Below are 26,782 nucleotides of genomic sequence, written 5' to 3'. Positions count from 1 at the left end.
ATCACAAAGCACTTTGAATTGCATTTGATTTGTATGAAAGGTGCTCTATAAATAAAGATTGATTGATTGATTGATTGATTGATTGATTGATTGATTGATTGATTAATTGATTGAATGACTCGTTTGCATAACCAATAGGATGAATTGAAGGTAAAAGTGTTAAAGTGCCAAACCCTGGTGTAATGCATTGTGAATCTAATGAAGATATATGAATAGGGAGAGGATATGTGTTTTATTTCTGGAATGCAAAGCCAGACTTTGACCACTAGATAGAGCCATTGTCATAGATGTGCTGCACCTCATGGGCTGCAGCCTCCACACATGAAATAAACATGTTTGGTTTTTATGTGAGTTAGAAGAATTTAAAAACTGGCCACAGATATCGATCTTTGAGCGTATCTGATCTCTCTTTTAAAGCCTGTTCGTGGCACACTAAGTTTTACATGACAACACTTTGGTCCTGGCATGTTGCTGGTTAATGTGTGGGTGTTTTCTTCACTTTTCACAAAGGCTGCTTTAATATTTAACTTTAGACAAACATCTTAATTTTTAGTCCTTCAAGACTCAAGCTCAGGTACTTAATGTATGGTCACTCTGTTGTGTTACTATTTCAAGTTTATCACACTTCATGCCACCCGTATATGAGTCAGTGCTCCAGTTGGGCCAACCATTCAAAAAGTCTGGACACAGTCCTGCACAGATTAGTAACAACAATAATAAAATAAAGAAAAACATCTGAATCAGCTACCAGCTCAGATCTTCTCCATCAGTGCATCCCTAACCATGAGTCATGAATTAGTCAATATACACAATAATATGTTATTCTGATTGCAAAGAGTTTATAATTAATACATATTCAGTAGCTTGAAGTCGTTTGTTCAGGGGATTTGGATGAAATGTCTCTGTGGAAGTTAGAGGAATATTACAGTAATAAAAATAACAATAAAAGAAACATGAGCTCATTAAATAACACAAGACATCTCACTGAACTTCATTAAAACAAAACACACCTAAAATCCCAGCAGTGAGATAGCAGCATTATTACAGCAGACTGAGTCCTCATGGACATATAATAATGAGGACTTGTTCATATAATATAATTGTCACGAACTGATCACTGGGGGACGCAAACTCGTCACAAAAACCTGTTAAAGCTGTAAAAGAGTATTAAACGGCACTCCCGTTCCTGTTCTCCGGAATTTGCCGGAAAGAGCCGAAGACGTCCTCCGGGAGCAGACGGACCGCGAGAGGAATCAGATGGAGGAAACCTCCGAGTCCACAGCGGACTCTGTCTCCTCCTCTCATCGGTTTGCTGTTCCCGGCAGAGGAGAGGTTGTGTTGAGGTTACTTTTTCCAGAAAAAGCTCTTCCTTTAGTTTCTTCAGGGAGCTAAGATGATCAAAGGACGGCTTTATGATTTTTCAGAGGTCGAAGTTTGAAGTTTGAGACCCATCATGGGGTGAATCTGGCGGCTGGAGAGGATGCTGATCCGGTGATGAAGGAGTATCGTGATCAAACTTGCAGGTAAATCTCAATTTAAAGATATAATGTTAATGAGTCAACTTCAAGTTAATTTTTTCATAAATTTACACCCATTTCGAGTGTCGCTTATTTTCAGGTTAGTATTGTGTGTCTATGAACTTGTAGTCTTTTATTGGAGGTGTGTATTTATTTATTTACGACTGTGATTGAAGCCTCAGATCTTCATGGTCTGAATTATGGATCAACTTTCTTTCTGTGTGCAGCATGGCAGCTCCCCTGAGAACTCAGCAGGCTCCTACACTCTTGTATAGACACACACAGAGACAAACACTGCTATTCAAGTAAAGGAAAACATGAGGAAAAGTTATACAGATGTGTGTAGTGTCAATTGTGGTCGTGATGATTGTGTGATCTCGGCTTCTGCAGAGCCCCCTTTCCATGCGCATAAACATCATGACATAAACATATTCATATACACTAAAACTCACTATCAGACACAACCTTTGCAGAAGATGTCTGATTTTAGAATAAATTTGATTTTTTTTGTACATAAAAAAATGTAAAATTCCAATGTCAGTGTCTGACCTTAAAATCAGCAAGCTGCTGTCACAGAAACTTAAAGCTGCTGTAAGGAACTTTAGGTCCTCGTTTATTTTGGCGCCCTCTGTGGGCAAAGATATTCTCACCGTGCTGAACATGCTAAGATTTCCAACACAAACATTGTCCTGCTTTCTTTATTCAGTTATGTGTCACACATTGTAATTATTTAGTTGCATACTGTAGATAAGTAACAGCTGTTTCTTCTACATGGTTTAACCCCTATACCCCCTCGCAGCGGTTTCAGGCATTCTAAATTTTAATATTGAAATTGCTAATCTTGTTGCAAATGGTCTTGTTTGGTTTTGTGGGTGATAAAGAGGAATCAAAGTTTATTTCAGTCTTTGTCATAAAAAGGTTAAAACTCTGCAGAGGAGCTTTAAAGGTAGAACTAAAAAGTGACCCTGCAACTTTTAATGTGTGAGTCAGGAGAAGAAAAGGGCAGGATATGACTCGTCTTAATATCTTTGTTTTGGTATTTGTGATGTTTGTTGTTGATTCAGTGTCAGCCTTAAGCCGGAGATGTACTCTCTGTTAAACACATGCATGTGAGCACTGTTTTAAAGTGTTTGTTAATTAAATGGAGTTGGGATCCATCATTTCTGATGCATTCCAGGAAGTCAGGAAATCTAAAAGCTGATTGTCTTTAGTGACACAGCATCAAGCAGATTTGTGTCTCACAGTAAATGTTTGTTCTAGAACAGATTGTTAGCTGCTCTTCATACAAATATCTGTTTATAGAGAGAAAGAAATCCTCCTCAGATTAATAACCATGGGAGCTGGGGTGTCATTATGCTGGATTGTGTTCCTCCTGCTTTTGCTCTCCATATGGACTGTTTTTCCTGTAGACACCAAAGCTTTCTGACACCTGATTAGTCAATACTACTCAGACTACAAACATACTGCAGACAAAAGAACATTTACCATGCTAAAGTATGTTCCCGTCGCCAAAGAGTCGACATTTTTAAGAAGAATCTGTAAAAAGAGGTTCCAAAAACTGGACAATATGTCAGACACAAAGAACCTAAAAACAGTCTGAAAGTCTCTTCAAACAACACTCAGAAAATTCAGACCAGCTGTTTTGGAGTTTTTATGCCAAAAACATGGATTGGAGCAAAAGTTTATCCATGAAAATTGTTTCATACCCATAAAAGGTGACCCTAGTGTTAATGTTGAAACTAGAGAACAAGACCATAAACTCTTCCCTGGGGGAATAAATCAACTCAGAAGTAGGGTAAATTCCACACACACTTTTTATCTCTCTCTTTCTCGGCCCAGCCAGCCAAAGGAAGAAGCTGCTTACAAATGAGTTTGGTTCTGCTCAAGGTTTCTGCCCATTAACAGAAAGTCGTTTCCCCTTTACTGCGAGGCACTCACTCAGGGTGGATTGGTCTCTGCAAAGCACGAGTGAGCATTCGAATGAAATGAGGATTAAAAATATAAGCGGATAACCGGAACCTAAAAAGACAACCATATTTCTCCGATATAGCATCATTACATTGGCTCCCCGTATGTTTTAGAACTGATTTCGAGAATTTACTGATTGCTTTTTAAAGCTCTCCACAGACTTTCTCCAAGCTACATAGCGGACATTTTAATACAGTTCGAGCCTACGCGCACATCGAGATCCTCGGGCAGACGTCTACTGTTTGTTCCAAATGCCAAAGTGAAAACAAAAGGGGACAGAGTGTTTGCAGTGAGGGTTCGAAACTCTGGACGATCTGCCCGAGGAGATCAGGTCTGCTGTGTCAGTGATCTTTTTTAAATTTTATTGCAGAGCCTTTCCTGATTTTACCTGAACTTTATTTTCTTTTATCTGATTTTAACTGTTTAAAAAATAGAATAGAAAAGATATTAAAATAATTGTATTCCTTTAGAGTTATTTTAAAGTAATTGTATATCATTTTAAATATGTTTAATTTCTTTATCTTGCCTCATGTGATTTTATGACCTGCTTGTTTTATTTTGCTGCCCATGTAAAGCACTTTCTAACCCAGTTTTTGAAAAGTGCTAACCTTTTCAAGGCCAAGCGAAATCCTGGAACAAATCAGGTCAACTAGTCACCGTCGTTTTGGGAATATTTGTGAAGTCAAGTCAGTTTATTTATGAAGCATGTTTAAAACAACTGCAGATGACCAAAGTACTGTACAAGCCTAGGTCATAATGGCCATTCAAAAAAGTAAATATGAGTTTAAAAACATAAAAACACAATAAACTTTCACATGTGGTGAGTAAACTAAAGAGAAGGGCCCACGTGCAGACAGAAAGTCATATTTATTAAACAAAAGATCAAAAAAGTAAACTAATAAAAGTTACTTTCAATCTTTCAAAACACAAAATCCAAAGAAAAAATCATCAAGGTCCAACTTAAAAAAGACTCAACAAACTGAGATCAATACACAAGAGGTGATCAGACATAGATGTAACACGAGACACTAACCAGGGTGGGGCACACAATCACAGAGGAGGGCAAAGCTAAGGAAGTAAAACTAGGCTTCACACACTGGGGAAGAAAATAAAACAGGAAACAATATAGAGGTACTCAAGATTATGGATGAAAATACACACACAAGGAATACAAGAACACAAGACATGACATAGAAGGCAGAGACTACAAAATAACACAGGAAATGACAACCAAGATACCAAACAAGAGCAAATATAATGTCAAGATGTCACACTCAACTGGTGATGAAAGCCAAAACAAAGAGATGTGATTTGAGCCATGATTTTAAACTCTCAGGGTCTGAGCAGTTCTGATATTTAAGACTGATCCACAGGGTATGAGAAAAAGTCTGGTCACCTCAGGTTTTGGGTTTGGATCTCAGGACATCCAAAATCATCTGGTGTGTTGACCTCAGCGCGCTGCCTGTAGCATGTATGTGCAATAACTCTGACAGGTACGATGGTGCCAGCCCGTGTAAAGTTTTGAAAACCAGTAACTCAAACTTAAACTGGATCCTGAAAGTGACAAGAAGCCGAAAATCAGTACTGGCGTGTACTGTAGTGATCTTGACGTCTCTTCCCAGTCAGCAGCTGCATTCTGAACAAGCTGTAAGCAACACAGAGACAACTGATCGACACCAAAATACAAAGAACTACAGTAATACAAGCGAGAAACCTGTCCCTGGACTTCTCACATTCGTTAGGAGGAAGTGGATTTCAATAGCCAGATAAATCTGTAAATCATCGGCAAAGAAATTATGTTTGTTGAACAAATGAGCACAACGATTTCAACTCAGAGATGATCCCAGTCCTCTGAGATCATCTCAGAGCATGGGCAGTGGTTCGAAGCTCGTAATGTTCTTCCATAAACGTTGTTTATATTGTCTCACTAGAGGCCACTCTGTGTGCTTATGGCAAAGAGACTTTATGAATATATTCATGCTCCATTAAATATTTGTGAGCTTCTTTAGAAAAGGTGATTTTAACTTGCAATGTTTACATCAGCTCTTATCGATGCGATTCTGCCACTAGATAAAGGTTTCTTTTTTTTAAGTGTTTCTGTGGTCTCCATTGTATGGTTTGAATTCTCACTGCATCATCCAAATGCTGATGTAATGCATGTGCATTATGAGACTACAACATGTATATAGACCAGAAGCCAGGAGACCAACCCACAGGAATGAGGATGTTTTCTGCTACCTTTGTTTTCCCCCATAGTTTATAGTTGGTACACAACCTGAGCCGTCACAAGACGATAACGAGCACTCGTTCGTCCTTTAGGGTTCCTTTTTTGAAACATGTGCCCGGCAGGATGATATACATCCAGAAATCAAGTCGTCCCAGTATGAAATCCAGCATTGAGCACCCTGAATCTTCAGAAAAATAAGGATATAAGATTTTGGTGCTTGCTGCCTCGTCTCATCTCTTGAGAAGTGGTTCATTTTAAGCATTTCAAGATCAAAATCACATTATTTATACTTCTAAATATTCTAAAGTTTTAGGTTTCAATTTGAGCTCTCAATGCCCTTTGTATCCTGTTGCGGTGTGACCTTTGTGCATGTACTGAAGCTGCTTCATGCTCTTTCTGCAGCACGTGTTCATACTGTGAATACATCTGTTTACACACAATATTGATAGAAAGGCAGAATTTCTGTAGCATCTTATACACGTCATGTCCTGGCCACTGCACCTCCTTACGTGTGTGAATAACCGGCTCCGGAGTTGAGGGGAGTGCATGTGTAAAAGCAACAGCAGACGGACTCATCGTGTTGCTCTACAGACACTGTATCGATCAGGAACTCATTAATTACATATAGTATACAGCTCTCCAGGAGCTCTGGACTAAACCTGCATCATGTAAATAATCTATGATCTCTGAGTGACGATGCACCCTGCTGTGAATCACACTAATCCCTTTAGCCCCCCATACTGAAGTCAGAAGGTAGGCAGCTTCATCATCAGCATCAGGGAAGAATGACTGAAGTGGGCTGCACCACAGCACCTGTATGAAGGGACTTATAACAGATACATTAAGGGGGACACAAAATACCTACAGATGATGTTAAATCAACACAGAGACATAAAATCAGAAAGAGACAAAAGGTGCTTTTTGACTGCAGGAACTTTCCCCAAGAACTAGGGACCTTAGAGGAACTATGCACATTTGGACATAGAACCAGGGTCTAAATTTAATTCCTGGGTAGTTACTCTCCCCCTGAAAAGTTCCTGCTTGGGGGGTATACTTTCCAAAGGTCCAGGAACTTTGGGGGGCAGGTTCTGCCATCATGAGCATTTCTAATTGGTAGAGAACCTGCAGTGTTTTATTTCACTCTCAGTCCACAATAACATCACACAAACCTGAGATTCACTTGGTTTAAAACTCCTGAACATTGGTCTTCTCTGAGCCTGAAAGTGTGAATGCGTCTCTGTCAGCTCCCGGTGTTACAGTCTGAAGAGTGACCCTGTAAACTGGAGACCTTCAGCTGAACGTGTCAGTGTTTGTGGAGTTTACAGCAGCTGTTGAAACACAGAAGGAGTCCTCGGGAATGCATCCTAGTTTAGTTTTTATTCAAATATCAAAATATCCTCATCAGATATTTAATGATCATCTGAAGACGTTTGTGAGGGATGCATCCGTCTGAAAGTCTCCAGTTAACAGGGTCGCTCTTTAAACTGAGACACCGGTCAATCTTTGCCATGGCTTTTAAAATATGTCTTCTTGCTTTAAGTTGAGCATTTCAGGCATTCTGAATCCTCTTTGTCTCTAGAGCTCGTCTCCTTCCAAGTGTTGATTCAGTGAATCCATCTGTACTAAAGCACGATCCAAAACAGCACAAGAGGAATCTCCTTCATGCTAACAGACTAACTGTAGATTTGCAGATGATGTCGGCCTGTCCTTCTCCTTCCATGGTGTCATCTTTGTTAAACAGCCTTCATCTCTTTCTTACTGCCTTCTCCTGGTCGGGTTGTGTAGTGTAATTTGTTAATTCCTTCTCCAAATGTCACTGGTCTGATTTGCACATTGGTGGAAAAGCAGACAACAATGGGCCACAGGAACCCTTTAGTTCCTTGAAAAGTGGTTCCAGGAACTTCTGGTTGAATGACACCTAAAGAGAGACCCTGAATCACCAGAAAACAGGTACTTAAATACTCAAAACAGGTACAATTTTAAATGAAGAATGTTAAATAAAGTAGTTTTGTGTTGCTGCATTGCTGCTTCTACCTAAGGCTGGACCCATATTACATGATTTATGTCCCAATTCTGACCCCCAATGATCTCGGATGCTTGACCTGATTCAAGGTTTGTCGTAATTGATTATATGTGCAAACAATCCTCAAGTGTGTGGTGCCAACACACCTCTTTTACTGCTTTCGACCGCTTCAGAGCCTCCCTGACCTTGTTGGACTTCCTGGTCAGTCTGCCTTCGACAGAGTACCTGCAATAACCAATGAGAGGAGACTGGAAAGTCGTGTACTCTTTCAGCTGACATGACAGTGAACGTAAACACACTGTACCCTGAGCCAAGTAGGATGTTGAAAAAGGAAGACCAGCTTGTGTAATAATTTGCTCTTATTCTTATCCTTATTTTGTTTTCAACGCGATACACGACACAAGGTCAAGGACAGCCAGCTGACAGCATCCATCGTCCTCCATGTTCATCTTCTGAAGTCATGTTTGATCAAGCAAGTTTCTGAGATCTCACGTCAGTGGAATCATTACCACAAACATAAAGTATGTGGTCAGGTAGTCTTCAGGAATCGTCTAGTGTGTGGGTTCAAAGAATTGTGATGTTAAAAATCGTCTGTCCTCGTGTGTGGTCTCCCACAGTTTTAAAATCGGTTAAGATCTAAAAGTGTTCTAGTCCAGCCTGATGTGTCCAAACATTCAGAACAACACGTAGCTTATATTTTCACATTGATTGTGTCTAATTCTTACCATCAGGGTATCTTAAAGGTGTTGTAGTTCTGTGCACAGGTCTTTGGTGAAATAAGTGGTAAGATGTGAGTGTCGTAACCTTGCTCGTGAGCTATGAAAATAGATGGAAGAGTCAAGAGTTGCCAAAGTGAATGAATAATTTATTATGCAATCAGGTTAATATCACAATAACAATGAATACGCGTGAGAAGTTTTTAGTATCAGTGGGTGTGTGAAAATGTTGTAGGTGTTGAATCGTGAAACAAACTGCAGACGCTGGTCTGGCGCAGAGAGAGAGTCTGCAGGGAGCCGGCTTTGTTTCCTGGTGGAGCAATGGTATGGGTGCTCCAGTTCTGACTCATGTACAACTAGAAATGAACATATACTCTAACAGGGGCCATCGTGTAAGTCTTATGAGCTTAACTCTTTAAGATGTATGACAAAAAAAAGTGCTGCGTTTAAATGCAAAGAAAGCTGCTGGCGTTCTGTTGCAACCAAACAGCGACTTCCAGCTTTAAGACCTGAAGCCGATGTGGTTGTAGAAAAAACTGCAATTCCTTAAGTGTCCACTTGGCTGTCTTCATGAGCCAATAGATCTTTATTAACATTCACGTTAATGTTCAAAGCTCACACCTGAATTAAACATTTTGCAGCCTGGTACAAAAACAGCTTTGGTCTGAATAGTTAATTCCTTTTTTTTCCTGTCTTCATCTGTTTGGATGATATTAGGAGTACTGCCATCACCCTCGCCAACAGCAAATAAGACTGCATGGAAAGTTGTCACCATTGAAAAATGGAAAATAGACTTTGTGTCAATAAAGACATCAAGACAACTGTCCACTGCTGTAAAGTATGCATAGCTAATCTGCCAGAATATAGCTCTAGACAGCTAGAAGCTAACAACAACTTTGTTAAAGAAAGCAAACAGGTGGAAAAGTATGCTGCACTGTCATCAAAAAAGCAAGCATCATTGATTCGGTTATGCAAAGTAACATTAACGTGAGAGTCTCGTGGTCATGTGCAACTTGCCTCACTGGTGTGTTAGCGTACTGCCTGCTTCAGCTATCTGACTTTACCTCACACTAACTCAACAGCAGTTAGGTTTAGTTCATCATTTCCAATATGGCTCCTGCCGACGATTGGCTTCAAAACAGTGCTCAGAAACAGATGGGTGACGTCATGGATACTACGTCCATTATTCATACAGTCTATGATTTTAATCTGGGCTCATTTCACACTGAAAACAGCAACTTTATGCACCAATGAGAGCTCAAGTGTCCCCCAGATTTTGAAAAAGACCCAGTTTCTAGATCAGAAGCTAGGGGTTAAAGTTGCCCCAAAGTATCTGTTTAGTTTCCTGCACTGCACATGGGTTGGTTCATTTGATTTAAGGAGGGCCTGTGCCACCCTTTGTCACCATACCGGCTGCCCCTGCCTGTGGACTACTTAACTAGAGTGAGAGCAGTGCAGCTCACTGATAGCTAACATGTTAAAGTACATGTCTCTAACAGTCTCGTGCCGCCTTGCTGTCTTTAGGTCTACACTCTCCTTTGTGCCGATTATTATCTCAAAATTGCTTCTAAAGAGTGTTTGTCTTCTGCTGTCAGCTGATCCAGAGAACTACCAAACCTGGTATTATAAATGCTAACATGCTTCCCACATGCACACCCACTGCTCTCCCCCATGTAGACAGATTGTATGCAGAGTTGGCTGTTTGCTCTCTGTGTGTCCATAAATCAGCGATGTGAGTAGAGAACGCAGATTCAATCTCTGCAGGAAGAAGAGATAGGAAGATTTAGATGCTGGGCTTTAAACACATTATCTCCACATTACTGAACTCCTGACTGAGATTCCTCCGGCCATTATCTTCACTCTGCAATTAGAGACTATATGTAACAATATCATAGCACGTTACCTGAGCCTGGGCACTTACTAATAACTGTGATGGACTGAAACCCTCACATGTGTTCTCACAGAGCTCTGAGTGAAGAACATGTTCTTCAGAAGCCACTGATGTGATGTATTTAATGTTAGAGGGGATCGGATCGTGATGAGGTGATGTTAGATGCTAAAAAATGATTCTTTAATTGGATCAGATCACTTAAAGCTCCTGTGAGGAGTTTTTATCTGATTATGAAACCAACTGAAATCAATTCTGATGCCTCTTTCTGACCCACTGAAGAAAAGTAGACCGTCAGATGAAGACTGATTATTGTTATTGACTTATTTTATTGCAGGAAACTGCTGCCAGAGGTACAGTATGGCTCTAATTTTATGGTTACACAAAAACACACGAGAATATAAAACAATAATGCATTCTGCAAACCTAAAAGCTGGTGACTCATCATGTGCAGAGAGGCATCATTACTTCACCTCACATCTTGTCCCTGCACGGTGACTTTCGTCCACCTTCTCCTCCTTCATCTCTAACCACCAAATTCCACCAGATCTGTGTCAGGTCCATCTCCGATACGTCACAGCAACAGATCTGTTTCTATTCTAGTCAATGTGTTAACTTCCACTGGATCCACTTCATTGTGTTCCGGCTGCGTCTCTGATCCGGCAGGTCAGAGCCCTTTGGATCAGATACACAAGACTTTTCTTTTTCTCTGTATGCCTGAGCACGACACATGAATCTCTACAGAGCAGATCGAGTGGGACAGGAAGTCAGGCACTAAAACAAAATGAAAACATCCGGTTAATTTTCAGAATAAAACACTCTGTGTTATCACCAGATCGTATTTCACTTAACTACAACAACAAACTGTCATGATGAGCGGAGCCAGGCATGGAGTCAACAGGTCAGAGGTTTTCAGAGGACGATAGAGACAACATGGATGAGGAGAGGAGAAGGATATTTGTTGATTCAGTAATTACTGTGGGAAAACCTTGGTCACATGACTCAAGCTGTACGGCGGTCCTGCTCCTTGCTCCATCCCAAAAACGCAGCCAGTGGGTGCTGACAATCAAGAGAGCACGGAGCCAGACACAGATCTAGTGGAAGTCTGATGTCAGGGTCTGGAGACACATGCTGCACAGTGTTTCCCACACATAGAAGATTCTTGGGCGGGTATATTTTCAGACCAATTTAACAGTTTTCTTTTTTTATTTGTGTAAAACTATCGTTCTCTATCATCTGGACGATCTCTCGTGGCCCTCTGCCCCTTACGGTATCTTCAGTGTCATTCTGTGGGACACACTGAATGTGTACGCAAACATATGTACGCAAACATATGTGTGGCATGGCCTTTGTTTTGTCTTAATCTACAGTGTGTTTAGGGGGTGATTGTGTTTTTTTTCCTCTAAAAATAGGACTTTTGCCAAACCACCAGGCTAAACTGGCACCCATAAAAAAGTGATTTAAGGAACATTACATTCTGATCCAGATGAAACTTTTGGCATATCTTTGCTCGGGACACGTCACTCTGATCAAAAAATGAAAAACCCAAATAATGTGGAATAATATCTCTAGATATCCTCTCCCTCCCTGAAGCCTCACTTGTTGCTAAGCAATATTAAAGCTCGCCATCTGAACAGGGTGATTACGTTTCCTGGCAGAGACGTGAACATTGCACTGTACAACAATATGATATTTTAAGCAGCAGAGGGAACATTTCAGGTGAAAGAGAGCAAGTGAGAACTTCTCATGAAACTTTCAGAGTTTAATAATCTGTCCACGGTTATTTATTTATTCATCTGTGGAGTGATTTTATTTTAAAGTGTGTGGGTGTTTGTATGAGAGGACAGTCAGTGAGCCTCTGTGGGAGTTGGTTTCTGTTTTGGCTGCACCTTTGTGTTTTTATTTATTAACTGGATCACATGAGGATACATTTCGTGCAAGCATGATTAATATTGATGAGGAATAAGGGCTAAAAGGAGAACTCTGATCAATGCTGTTGAAATCTAAATTATGGTGAGCTATTACCCGGCTGTTAAATAATTGATCCTGATTGGTCAGAAAGCCACAACAACGTACATTACATTCTGAAAAGCAAGAGCAACGCTAGCGACTAGTTCTGTTAGCTCAACCTAACCTACATGAATTACTGTATTCAGCTACAGAATCATAGACAAGTATAAAGTGTCAAAGCCAAGACGATCTACAGCTTTGAAAGCTTAGACAGACACATTTAACTCAACAATCTATCAGTTGAATACCTGGCTAAAAGACCTGACATTAACGGCCCAATACTCGGGGACAATCTCCTCAAATGAAATGTCTAAGGGTGAAGAAACACTGAACAAACAAACAAACACACATTCTCAAGTAGCTACACCTCTCTAAAACTGTACCAGTCTTTAGCCCGTTTTGATCTGTCCTGATTCGTTCATAAAACTCCTCCAAATGTTAACAACAGCTGGCTTCAAAGTGGCGTTAGTAAATCCGGATTGTTAGACGCATTAGCCATGCCGAATGCCTGTTAGATGCTGTAAATCTGACGTTGGCTATATTCGGTAACTCTAGATATCTGTCGGATCCTCCCAGAGTGTGAGCGCTCGTTTTCTGGCTCTGGAGTAGGGATGTCAAATTATAAGTAACCTCTGTGATCGATCTTTGGAAATGTTAATGATCAATTATCGATTAATCATTTGAAAAAACATAGACTACACTCTTTTCTTTTCGAGTCAAAAACAATGCCAAATGCGTTTTTTCCCCCAAATCAAATTTTCCCTCGCAAAACAATGTATATAATGTACGTACTGTATTGAATAGCTACAGATCATATAAAGGCGTAAAAAATATTAAACACGCTGAATATCAACGTGTAGAGCAGGCTTCTAAAAATAATGTCCATGGGCGCATAGTCATATGAAGTGAAGGCTCAGACTACAACATGTGGATTTACTTCAACAAGGGAACTGAACAGAAACATATTTCAGACTAACAGCATCCAGTTTTTCTGCCTACTCGATCTTATTGAGAAAAATAAGCATGTGAACGCGGTCAGGTGTGAGCTGGGAGCGCAACCGGGTCAGAATCAGTCCGACAGCGGAGAAAAAAAAGCGCTCGTGGAGACCTGTCACTCAGCCGCAGCCCCCAGCTGAGTGTCTCCACTGTGCGCAACACCTTTAGTCAGCTGATTCACATCGAAACATGCTTTAAACTTAAAACACCTCCCTGATAGCTGAACGAAATACAAGACCACATGATGTTTGTTCCATGTGATAGAAAATGTAAACAAAAAAAAGCATTCGAGTAAGTTCTTAACAATCAATTAATCAATACTCGATTAATTGTCAACATCCCTACTCTGGAGTCAACTACACGCACGTTACCGGTTCACCAAAATATGAGCGCGTTCAAGCACTACACTGCAAGAGACAACCTGGTCACACACGTTAATTCAACTGCAGAATGTAGTCCATCACATTTCACCTCTGCCTGTTGACACTGTGGCAAAAATTTTAGTTTCTGTCAGAGGACGTCTTTAATGTCAATCTCGCTTTAATTTGAGAGAGATTGGAGGTTAATGACTGAACAGTCACCAGCAGAGAAAAGAAGAAGACAAGAGGAGGAAAACTGTGCAGGAACAGACAGAAGCTGAGAGAAAGAGATGTCCAACACAAACCAGGAGAGTTGCTGCAGAGTTACAGGACTGGTGGAGGAAGAAGGTCAAGGTGGTTCATGTGCCTGGTGGAATAGCTTAGGGCTTTGCCCTTTTCTATCCATGGATGGATCTCAGCTGTGGTGGAAGGAGGTGGAGGGAGGCAGAGGACACCATGGACCAAGGCACCAAATAAATAAGTACTGAAATAAAGAAAAGAAAGAAAAGAAAGGAGGGAGAAGAAAATGACAGCAGGCAGAAAGAAGACCTCATACAGGTGCTGCTGATATTTTGTCCATCTGACAACAGACAAATGCTCATGTGTAGACTTTAAAGTGAATGAAAAAGTTCAGTTTGATGTGATTTCAACACGCATGTCGGCTGATAAGAATCTGGTGTCATAGAAGTGATTCCAGCTGTCCAATCTGAGCCCCTTTTTAAATCATAAAATCATTTATAAATCAATACTTACAATCAACTTGTTCATAGTTCTATCAGGTAGTTGGGCAATAAGCAGGTTAATGTGTGGTGAGCGGGTCGTGATGTGAAATAGAATCTCAATAGAGCGAGACAAAAGAGTCTCGTCCACCCTGAGGGGATTCAGAGTGTCTCTTAGTCTCTCTCACACACAGAGAAAACTTTCAGACCTTTTTGTATTCAGTCTGCAAAAATTTTAAATCCAGTGAAAGCATTTTGGCTTGGACCCAATGAACACTCACATTAAAACGTCTGGAACATTAGATTAGAGTCCGTCTGCTCTTTAAGTGCAGTCAGCAGAGTGGATGAAGTTATGACGACCTCATCACTTTAAAAAAACTCAAATATTTGGACGTCTTCTGATTGATTGATGTCTTTTTTTCTGGAGCTTTTAGGTGATTGCTGACTCAGAATGAGGCCAGGACAGCAGAAAAGAGAACATGAGAGGAAATTAAGTCTAAAAAGTCTTGAATCCAAAGAAAGCTGCGAGTTCAGGTCAAGTACTCTGATCTGATGGAGAGGGATGAGGACAGAGTCTTACTCATAGACTCTATAACTAATGGACGTAGTATCCGTGACGTCACCCATCTGTTTCTGAGCGCTGTTTTGAAGCCAATCGACGGCTGGAGCAATATTGGTAATGCTTAACTCAACCAAACTTAGTGTGAGGTAAAGAGGCTGGCTTTGAGCCTCCTAGCCAACAGATACAGCGTTCCCGCCTGTCAGTCAGGTCAGTCAGGTCCTTAAATGGTCACAACTAACTAACTACGTTAGAAACCCCCAGAGACCGGAGGTTGCCGCATGGTCTTACATTTTCTCTGCTCCTGTCCACAGCACACAAACCTCAGCCTGTTTGTGTGTGAGAGCTGCAACTTTGATGAAAGTCTCTTAGGTACAGGAAAATAAAGAACGTGTTTGGGATTCTTTTCCACAGCAGATAAATCCACATTCAGTGCTCACAACACCTCAATATGTTTTCTTCTTCAATGACTTCAGAATATTAAACCAAAAACAGCAACCAAGGTCGATTAAGTCTGTAAAGCTTAAAGTTAAAACATCACTCTTTAGAGTATGAACCTGTCTTTGCTTCTTATCTACATCCTCTAGGTAACCATGGTGAAGGAGAGTCTCCCTAAGTGGGTCCAGCAGGACCGTGAGGACGGTCTGGTCCATGTGAATGTCGGTGGTCTAAAGAGGAGTCTCTGCTCCAGCACACTGAAGAAGTTCCCCGACACCAGACTGGGAAAACTGTTAGCCTGTGACTCTGAGGAGGACATCCTGCAGGTATCAGGTTTTTATCTTTCACTTCATTTGACTTTATAATTGTTCTCTGATACCTTAACAACTTCAACCCTCGTCTTCCTCGTGTCTCTACGTCCTCATCAGTGTCCTCAGTTCACCTCAGTTATAAATAATGTCCTCCTCTTCCTCCTCTTCCTCCTCTCCTCTTTGCCTCCCTCCTGTAGGTGTGTGATGACTATGACGTGCAGCAGAAGGAGTTTTATTTTGATAGGAACCCTGGCCTGTTTCCTTACGTCCTCCATTTCTACCAGACGGGTAAACTTCACGTGATGGAGGAGCTGTGTGTTTTCTCCTTCAGGTCCGTCTCATGTTTCACACTCTCCTCCTGCATCACAGAAAAAATACACTTTAGATTATTTTTAGTCACACTTCACACGACGCTATGATCCTTAAACTTGAGTCAGTTTCAGACATGCAGGATTTTATTGTTGAATTAAGCTTGAATGCAGCTGAAGCACACTTTGCAATCTTGTGCATCCATGCACATCCGCTTATAGAATCAAGTCAAAGGATTTTTCCCTGAAGAAACCAACAAGCCAAAGACAACAAGCTACATGCAAATAAAGTATGCTGCAAATTATTTCCATTTAGTCCTTTAAAGCTACAGAAGTTTAACTTCATAGTTTTTGTCCCTAAGGGGGAAGAAACAGATGAACAGATTCAGGTACAGAGATCATCAAAAACATGTAATAAATCATAAACAAAGTTCTGATTGAATAAGATTCAGTCAAGCAGCACAGCAAAGTCTATTTTTGCTTCTTCAGTTAACATTTTCTCCTTATGGCCAGATCATCAGTACAATTTTTTATCTTTATTACAAACTTTAAACCTTTTTAGACCAAAAACAACCTGATCTGAAAAACCTCTTTACAGAACTTTTTAACCAAGCAAGCACTTCAACAAATTGTACCACTTCCGGACCTGACTGTGGAGGTGCATCAATGCGGAGGTGTGCAAAGGCAGGGGCCTGGCTGTAGAGGTCTGTAGCTGGACCCCTCTACATTCACTAAACTGTAGCTTGTTTTTCTTGTGTTTATTTTACAGTCAGGAGATCGAGTACTGGGGCATCAATGAGTTCTTCCTGGACAGTTGTTGTAGTTACCGTTACCACGACCGGAAGCTGGAGAGCAGCCGCCATCGCAGCTGGGATGACGAGAGCGACGCCAGCAGCATAGACACCTCTGTGGACGAGATATCAGACTTAAAAAGGTACGTCACAGGATGATTGCAACAGTTCCTCTTCTTCTTTCTTCTTCTTTCTGTGAGAGTCCATAACTCTTGACTCTCTTTTTGGGCTTTATTTTGATAGCTAACTGTTGAGAGAGACATAAACGTAGGGAGAGAGAGGGGGGAATGACATGTACGAATCGATCGTATAACCCTACATGTGACATGTCAGCCAAACCCTCAATAACTCCCTCTCTTTCCCCGTCCCTGCAGAGACATGCAGCACTTCCAGGAAGTCCGTTACGGGAACATCAGGAAGTGTCTGTGGCTGACTCTGGAGAACCCCGGGTACTCCATCCCCAGCAAACTCTTCAGCTTGGTCTCCATCGGGGTGGTGCTCACGTCCATCTCCACAATGTGCATCAACAGCCTTCCAGAGTACCAGGTTGGTGCAGAGAGATGAACACAAGTGCATACACATTACATTAGGCTGGAATGATTCTCAGGATATTGAATAAAGTGGGATGGATGCTATATTCTAAATGCAACATAAAGAAACTCAGATACCTCATAGAAGCTTTAAGTGATAACTCGTTAACTCTTCATGTTCTCTCCAGATCGTGACTCGATTTTTTTCTGGTAAAGGGATCATCAGTTGGTGGTAGAAAAACAAAGATGATTATATTGATTTAAGTAGTATTTATTTAAACAGTAAAAACATGTAATCCCTCAGATTCGACAGGTGATAGCACTTCCATAGCAACAATGTTTTTATCAACCAACTTACGGGTTTAATTTCATTACCACATCTCCATGGAATTTGGTGCTCGCCAAATAAATTATGAATAGTATTAAATATATCCTCTATGTTGTCGACCGATGCTTCTGGGAGGTAAAGTTTTTACCAAAGAGTCAACAGGCAGAGGGGGAAAGTGACGGACAACTTTCTATGGAGTGATTTGATATGAAGTGTGTGACCAGGCGGCAACCTTGGGTCTTAAAATATGAAGCCAATGTGGAAGTGTTAAAAACTGCAGTGTGTTTTGTGCTTTCGCAACTCTGGAGATAAAAGTTTTGACCGTCTGACGAGGTAGAGACTTCAGAAAATAACTGAAATAAACTAGTTATAATGTGTGAACTGCTCTCGGCTTCCACAGTTTGGGCTCAGGAAGTTTAAAATCCTTCAATAAGATTGAAGTGCTCTACGATTTTACTTCTTTTCATCATAACTGTCTATACTGTCTTTGGACACCTTTGTCTTGAAGTCTGTTGATGTCCAGAGTCAAAAAATCTGCTCTGAAATTATTGAATAAATCCCCTCCTCAGGTACAGAACTTAGAAGAGAGAGTGATCTCTTATTATCTCTCAAACTCTGCAAACATCTCAACAACTATTTAATCAAAAACTGGAGAATAAAGCTGAGCCCCTGCCAGAATAATCCAGCATGAAACTCAAGCTAAAAACCACTAACAGTCCCGACGTGCTTCAGTGAAATCAGATGCAGAAAGAGTTCCTGTTGAAGTCTCAACTGTTGCACCGCTAACTGTGCAAAACAAAAGCACATCCAGCTGTGCCTCGTGATGGAACTGACTTTAGAAGAAGAGGAGGGAAAAAAAGAAGAGCTCATAAGAACGCTCTGCTCTCACACAGCAGTGTTCACTTTAGTGCTGATTGCACATCTGTTGCATCCTCACCCTGTTTGACTCCATCTCACCACGTCAGAGTTAACTTCTCTTTATTCCAGCCCAGTTCAGACACTAACTCAGGCATCTTTTTGATCAATAAAGGCTGAGCACGATATTTATTTCATCCTCTAAGAAATGATGTGACGGTCTGATTGCTCCATCTGATTACAGCTCAGACGTTTTAAGTCCAGCTGTGAGCAGACTTCATGAATGTTAAGTTGTCAGTGAAAGATAAACTTCATGTTTTCACGAAATCAGACGTGATCTCTTGTCTTCTCTTCTCTCTCAGACGTTTGACACCGAGGGGAAGCTGATAGAGGACCCCACCATGCAGGCTCTGGAGGTGTTCTGCATCTGCTGGTTCACCTTCGAGGTGAGCGGGTAAAACAATATCCTCTCATATACTTGTGTAGAGGTGAAATGTATGAAACAGTGGATAAACGGTATCTGTTGTGTTGTCTAGGTGGTGACACGGCTGCTGCTGGCACCCAACAAAAAGAAGTTCTTCCGCCATCCTCTGAACATCATCGACATGGTGTCTGTGGCTCCGATCTACATCACACTGCTCTTTGACCTCACCGTGGGGTCAGAGTCTGAGCTGGGAGACCTAGGACGACTCATGCAGGTGTCAACATTTAACTATAAATAGATTCAAAAGATGTATGTCAATCGATCAATCAATCGATCAATCAATCGATCAATCAATCAATCAATCAATCAACCAATCAATCAATCAATCAATCAATCAATCAATCAATCAATCAATCAATCAATCTTTATGTATATAGCGCCAAATCACAACAAATGTTATCTGAAGACTCTTTACAAATAGAGCAGGTCTAGGCCGTACTCTATGTTCTATTATTAACAAAGACCCAACATCAAGACAGGATAAGATCCAGTCTCATTTTACAGACAGGACTCAGTCTGATCTCATCTTAATCCACCATGAGCAGAGCACTTTGCAGCATTTAGCAAGTTACAGTGGCAAGGACAAACTTCCTTTAACAGGCAGAAACCTCCAGCAGAACCAGACTTATGTTAGACACACATCTGCTGAGACAGTGTTGGAGAGAGGGATAGAGGGAGATGAAGAGAGAGAGAGATGATAGTGTGAGACAGACAGTAGTAGTTGTAGCAGCTGGAGTCTGGCACGTCAACAGTAGCAGAGATCCAGAGGAACTTAGGAGACAAGGGAGCTCAGGGACTCCAGAAAGGTCTATGGTTAGTGACTTTAAAGGGACAGGGAGAGTTAAAGTAAGAGACAGACAGACAGAGGAGAGTCACTTAAAGTCTCTCCAGCCCTCAGAGGGAGCCTTCATGTTAAATATGGGATCCTTTTTCTGTCTTGTTTTAATGAAAAAAAAATCCAGTTTTTATATTTCAATGTAGCTCCTTGATATACAATTCATACTGAAAAAAAGTACTGTGGCAGGTTCGTACAGAGGAGAAACTAACCCACTCCTTCTTTCATGGTCCAGCTTCTGCATGTAGAGCTGCTGCTGACGCTACGACACAATCTCTATCACTTGTTTTTAGGATTTATCTTGTCAAATGCTGTTGAATGAAAGCAAATAAGAAGCATAGGAAGCATATGAAAACAGACATAACAGTCACTACTGAGGGAAGCAGAAGTGTCGTGGGACAATTTTTGTTACCTTGAAAAAGTACATGCTGGAGAGAAGCGTCCTGATATCGATGTTGTGGTTCGCTGTTACCACAAAAAAATAACATGTAAAATGACAGCTCCTAAAACTTATGGAGAAATCTCTCTCTCTCTCTCTCTCTTTCTCTCTCTCTCTCTCTCTCTCTCTCTCTCTCTCTCTCTCTCTCTCTCTCTCTCTTTCCCTCTCAGGTGTTCAGGTTAATGAGGATCTTCCGGGTCTTGAAGCTGGCCCGTCACTCGACCGGTCTGCGGTCTCTGGGAGCGACGCTCCGGGTGAGTCTGGGTTGTGTAACACTTTACTTCCTGACGCTTGACAGACTCTGGATGACCTGAACCGAACAGAGAAACTGAACAGAGAAACTTCTCCGGATATTTGAAACTTCTTATTGATTTGTATTTTCTTGGGGACGTTTTGTCCGCTGACCTCTGTGTATCAGATAAACTTCGGTGGACTATGAGGAGCTGCAGGCCCGGACTTACTGAGAGAGAGAACTTTACAGCACATTTAAACCCTGGGGCGTTCAGAATACTTTATACAGTTACCTTCTTATACGAGGAAAACTCACTCAGAGAAAAACAAGACAGGGTTATCTTATTTGTCTACCTTTTTTTAGTTGCATAGATAAACTGAGATCATTTTACAACATGAAGGATGTTTTGAATCTGATTCTTTCAGATCAGAGTGGATCATGTGTTTATTTATCATTGGTATTGATAATCATTTCAGACATTTAGAGGAATTGTTTCACATTTTTTGAAAAGTTGTAAATCATCCTCGCTGCAGAAACAACCAATTAACTTTTATAAATTAGTCCATGCATGAGCAGGGATAAAGTGAGTAGAGCAGCATTTTACCAGTGCAACCATGGCTAGAAACTACACATCTCCTGTTGGGGATTTTTCCATGTCTCATAGATGTAAGCATGTTTCACACTTCTATCTTTTCAGAGTAAGTGTCTCCTAGTATTAAATTATTCTGAGGCCTGCTAGGTTAAGTTTCAGGGTTGCATGCTGTTCAGGGGCAGAGTAAGCGTCCTTCTGTTTGGGGAACATTCATTCGCCATGTCATCAGCTGGGTGATAAGCGAGACAGGGTTACTTTGGTTATCATGGTCCTTCTTCCAGCTTCTGTTTATATCTGTAAGTTTTGACAGACTTAGTGTCTCCAGGCTAGAACACCGTCCTTCTTCTAACTGTTGTGTTACTTATTGTCCAAGTGTGAGTATTTTACTTTAGTGTCATCTGCGGGGATAAATACCACGCCAGAGGGTTGGTCTGATAGAACTGACTTGACATTAGACTGCACTCTCCTGCCTTTGTATCTTTATGTCATTTCTCCATGATTAAGTCTACATGAATTCCACCACAAATTGGCGTCACAAACAGGATCTTTACGACAAAGAATGGTAAGTGCAAACTTGTATTTGCTATTGCCATGTCTGTGCCCGACAAGATCTAAAAGAAACTGTGTAATTGGGTTATGGAATTCAAAAGTCTGAACAGAAGCTGGAAGCTGGAAGAAGGGCATTGATTACCAAAGTAACATTGATGACATGGATAATGAATGTATCCCTAAACAGAAGGAAGCTTACTCTGCTCCAGAAGCTTAACCTAGCAGGCCTCAGCATAATATAATACTAGGACACACTTAACATTTTGAATGTGACGTTGTCTTTCCTCTCTGTGCTTCTTAAAAACATTAAACTAAGTTAACTTTTTTCCTTTCTTTTAAAAGAAGAAGAAGAAAACGTCATGAAGTATGAGTTATTTAGAACTGCGGGTTGTGTTGTTATTGCATTAAGTGAAAACAACGGCCTGTCCTTTATTTTTAGTGGAGACTGATCTGAACAGCTTATTCCAGCTCCTCTGGTTTCTGCAGAGTCCCCAGAGAGCGTCTGGATTTCAGGACAATTCATCCGAAAACTCTCACAACAAACTGAGAGAGGAACACAGAGGACGGTTATAGATCCAGCTGTTTGAATCTTTAAAGTTGAGAGTGATCTTTATTTATGTCCTCTCTGTTTCTGATGAGGAGGAATCTGAATCCTCTACCCTCTTTTTCTGCGTCTTGCTTTTGCAGCACAGTTACCGTGAGGTCGGCATCCTGCTGCTCTACCTTGCTGTGGGAGTGTCCGTCTTCGCTGTGATCGCTTACACCGCTGAATATGAAGAGGTGAAATGTCTCATACTCTAACTTTGTACTTTCACATCCTGTGTTAATTTTTATTTCAGATTCTCTTTCATACAAAGTTTTTATTTCAGAGAGTGAGGATCTGTCCCGTCTGCAAAGTGTGACGAACGGGAACATGAACGGATCAAATGTGGTTATCAAAAGTCAAAACTCGAGAACAGATTCTTTGATTTAACACATTGCAACCAAATCTCTCAGAGGATAAAATGATCAGGTGATGAAGTGATATGCCTAGGGTCAAATGTCATGGTGACAGCTTTGATTTATGTATCAATGGTCATGATTTCCATGTAACACAATAAGGGCCTGTGTCCACTAACATCATTTTTTGTGCTGCTGAGGGGTTTTGTTTACTCTGTGGGGATTCGATTCCCTTAACTACCTGCTAACCATACATTATCCCACTTATTACCCGGCTACCAACTTAAAATACAAACAGTTTGGTAAAAAAACATTGATTAAAAGATTATTGTATTTATCTAATAGGATTTATATTTACAGTTTAAAAAAGTAGTCGCAGTGATTCGTCAGTTATGGTGATGGATTCTTATCTGCCTGTTGTGGTCGATTTAACATAAACTGTCCTCATTCAGCTCTCCTTCTTCTCTGAGCTCTGCGGTTCACAAACCTTTGAAAATAAACGAGGCAAATGTCACAACTTTGAACCCTGCTGCTATCATCACCAACGCTCATGGTTTAAGTTTCTTTGTAGAGATCGGTAACCTAAAGTTTCTCTTGCCTGCTTTGCTGTAATGTTGCTTGCTAACCAAAACTAACATTTTAGCCACATTGTTTTATTCTTCTATTAGTTTTAGGATATTTTAGTGTGTTTAGCAAGTAGTTTGTTCTGTCTGACATCTGTCTTGTAACTCTGTAATGACCTAACATCTCACTGGCTGCAAAACAAGTTTACCTATGGGTACAAATAAAGTAACCTGAACCTTGTTTTGATGCTAACGGAAGCTAATGGTTTTACCTCACCTTACAATCTATGGTGTCAACAAGCAAAAGCCAAATGTGCCGGAACTATTTTCTGCGGATTGATTTGACATGACGTGTGATCAGTTTGCCTCTGGTGTTGCTCATGTTAGTGAAAGTTAATAACCGTCGTCAAGAGGTTGTCAGGGGTTTTTGACCAATCAGAATCAAGCATCATACACAACCGGAGGATCAGTAAGAGAGCCAGGTAATAAGTCTGTCTTAAATCGCTCTGTATTCAATATTAGCTTCATGTGAGGTCAGTCTCAAAGGAAAAGCTGAATGCTGCACCTTCTCAAGGCTCATTTCAGACTCAGCCGACTCTGATTTAAGGTACTTTAGAAATTATCAGCCCATCCATCGTAAGAACGCAGACCAATGTTGGGCAACCATCAGCTAGCTAGAAGTTTGTTTTTCTTTAAACTTGTGGACATGTGACATAGGAACTCTGCCCCTTCTAGATTTTGAAAGAGGAGTGATATTAACAACCACATGGGCGTTACAAAAGTTGAACTATTCTCAGCTGAGAACGCTGTGATCAACAACCAAAAAAACACTGACGCTCTAAGGGGAACTTCTACATGATCCGTGTTTGGTGGAGGTTCCACTGGCTCTGCTCACTTGTGTATCTGCTCCGTCGATCCGTAACCCTCTACAGCAGATACACAAGACTTAATGTTTATGCTGGATGCTGGAGCACGATGCGTCCATCAGCACAGAGCAGATTGAGCAAGACAGGAAGCCAGGTACTGAAACAAAATTAAAACATCCGGTTAATTTTCAGAATAAAACACTCTGTGTTGTCACCAGATCGTATTTCATTTAACTACAACAACAAACCGTCATGATGAGCGGAGCCAGGCCTAGAGTCAACAGGTCAGAGGTTTTCAGAGGACCATAAAGACAACATGGATGAGGAGAGGCTCATCTTGCTGTTTCATGCTGCGCACAACCAGCTGAGGTGTTTTGAGGATGCTGAATGTTGAGAACGCTGAACTGCATTGGTTTTGTAGAGAAAAGAGGAGCTGCCAGCTCAAAGAGAAGAACAAACAGGCCCTGTCTCAGAAACTCCAGGAGGAAACTTCTTCTCATTCAGCACATTAGTTCATGCAGACTCACAGTCAGTGATTAGATTAGTGTGGTTGAAGATAGATGTTCTCTGGTCTTATGGCTGTTCTATAATTAACTTTTGATGCAACTTCCACTGTTTAATGCACGCCTACTAATGCCATGAGGATATTTTGGATAAATAGATTTATATGGCCTGTTCCTGCTACAGTTACACTCTCATTCTGTGGGAAACATGATGGATGTAAGATGCACCTCAAACAGATCAATCAGCTCTCCTTCTCAGAGCTTTGACGTTGACACACCTGTAGTGTAGAGTTGTCATGGGGGTTTCAACCAATCAGAGTCAAGTATTGAACACAGCAAGGTAGTAAGATTATTTAAAAAAAAATCACAACAAATAACATAATCCTCTCCTCTGTCTCTGATCCAGGATGAGGGAATGGACACCATCCCCGCCTGCTGGTGGTGGGGGACGGTCAGCATGACCACGGTGGGGTATGGAGACGTGGTGCCGGTCACGGTGGCCGGGAAGCTGGCAGCGGGCGGCTGCATTCTGGGCGGCACCCTGGTGGTGGCGCTGCCCATCACCATCATCTTCAACAAGTTCTCCCACTTCTACAGACGGCAGAAAGCTCTGGAAGCTTCGGTGAGGAACAACAACCGCAGGACGCTGAGGATGAGCTGCGAGGAGGAGCCGGAGGAGGAGGAGGAAGACGAGGAGGAGGACGAAGAAGAGGAGGGGTCAGATACAGACAGTAGGTGTCGGGAGGATGATGAAACGGATGATATGGAGGAGGATGTAGATTATGAGGATGATGGAGGAGTGATCAACTACAGCTACGTGGAGCATCCGTCTTACTCGTCGGTTCTGAGGATGAAGGAGCTCAACCAGCTGTGACGCAGAGATACTAAAGACACTCTAGCATCAAACTTAAACTGTTTAAACTAGATCCAAATGATTCTGAGCCTGACACATACAGGGTTTGGCCATCGTGATTGGAGCGCACAAACAGGAAAAAGCAGCTCTGATTTAAAGCTTTAAAGTAAAAACTCTGACTCTGAGCCCGGAGGTGGGATTAAACTTCAGGTCTTCCAGGACGGACTGCTCTGGCGGGGTTCGGTCTCGTTAATTCCTGCATGGTGGTTATGTTCAAGCTTTCTTCTCCTGATGTGTTTCTCTGTTGAACGAGCGTACAGACTCACAGAAAGACAAACCGGACACTATAACTGAAGCACTGTATGAATGATGTGACTGACAGCATGCACATTAAGTGAAATAGCCAAATAAATGATATCGTGAAACACTGTGAAGACGACTTTTTGTGGACGATGTAGAAAGACATTTTGTTTGCTGTGGATCCTGCTCTCCTTCTCGTCAGTGTTTAGTTCTTCAGATGTCCCCTCATCACATCCTGTATCAGGGTCAGACGGATAGTAGTAGTTGTAGCAGCTGGAGTCTGGCACGTCCACAGCAGCAGGCCATTTAGGGCAGAGATCCAGAGGAACCTACGAGACAAGGGAGCTCAGGGATTCCAGAAAGGTCTATGGTTAGTAACTTTAACGGGTCAGGGAGAGTTTAAGTAAATCTGAAATCTGATTAGCCACATAAAATCCTAAACAGTTAGTAGGTTTATACTACTGTCCTTGTCTCTTAAACCGTGTTTGAGACAGAAGAATCAAAAACAGGAGTTCAAACTCACTGAAATCTGTTAAAGCATCACTAATCAGAGCTGTAATCTTCAGTGTTTCCCTCCACAGTCTCTCTCATGAGGAAGACGAGGCTGGCACAGATCAGTCTGGAGAATCATCTTCGGTGGCGCGGAGCCATTGGGTTCATTTCCAGAGTGACTTTGTCAGACGTCCGCTGTGTTTACGGGATAATGGATCACACCTGTCAAACTGTCATCCAACATCAGTGTGAGTCCTCCAACTGTGGACGTCGTGTCCTGTGAGCGCTCTGCATCTAAACACACACAGATGACTGAAGTCACGTCTGCGATTTCAGTTTACATCACCTTCAGTCCAGTGTAACCAGCGACACCTGGTTTATTCAGGTATCCTGAGCAGACTGGCTGTGACCTGATCTGACTTCCTGTTTCTGTCAGAGCCTGAGTTTATTTGCACGTTGGATTTTCTCGCCTCATCTTCAGACATCTGATCTTTTAAAGGTTGGTCTGAAGAGCACTGTCAGGTTTAACAATCACAATAGAACCATCACAGGGTCCAGTTTCTTCTTCTTCACCTTTTCTGACAGAGATCAT

The 26,782-nt window shown here is 41.4% G+C and overlaps 1 protein-coding gene across 1 annotated transcript; it reads left to right on the top strand.

The window, feature by feature from the left end:
- The first annotated feature begins 1,253 nt into the window (after window positions 1-1,253).
- On the top strand, window positions 1,254-25,832 carry si:dkey-43k4.5 (potassium voltage-gated channel subfamily S member 2). Its single transcript, XM_034704674.1, has 10 exons — window positions 1,254-1,523; window positions 15,570-15,746; window positions 15,929-16,062; window positions 16,809-16,973; window positions 17,205-17,376; window positions 18,906-18,989; window positions 19,080-19,241; window positions 20,472-20,555; window positions 22,362-22,454; window positions 24,952-25,832. Exons 2-10 carry the CDS (start codon window positions 15,576-15,578, stop codon window positions 25,417-25,419), a joined length of 1,533 nt encoding a protein of 510 aa, XP_034560565.1. The 5' UTR covers window positions 1,254-1,523; window positions 15,570-15,575; the 3' UTR covers window positions 25,420-25,832.
- The last annotated feature ends 950 nt before the right edge of the window (window positions 25,833-26,782 follow it).

Source organism: Notolabrus celidotus, chromosome 1, assembly GCF_009762535.1.
Source record: "Notolabrus celidotus isolate fNotCel1 chromosome 1, fNotCel1.pri, whole genome shotgun sequence".
Lineage (NCBI taxonomy): Eukaryota > Metazoa > Chordata > Actinopteri > Labriformes > Labridae > Notolabrus > Notolabrus celidotus.
The sequence above is the reverse complement of the archived record's forward strand: the minus strand, read 5'-3'. Positions and strand labels throughout refer to the sequence as shown.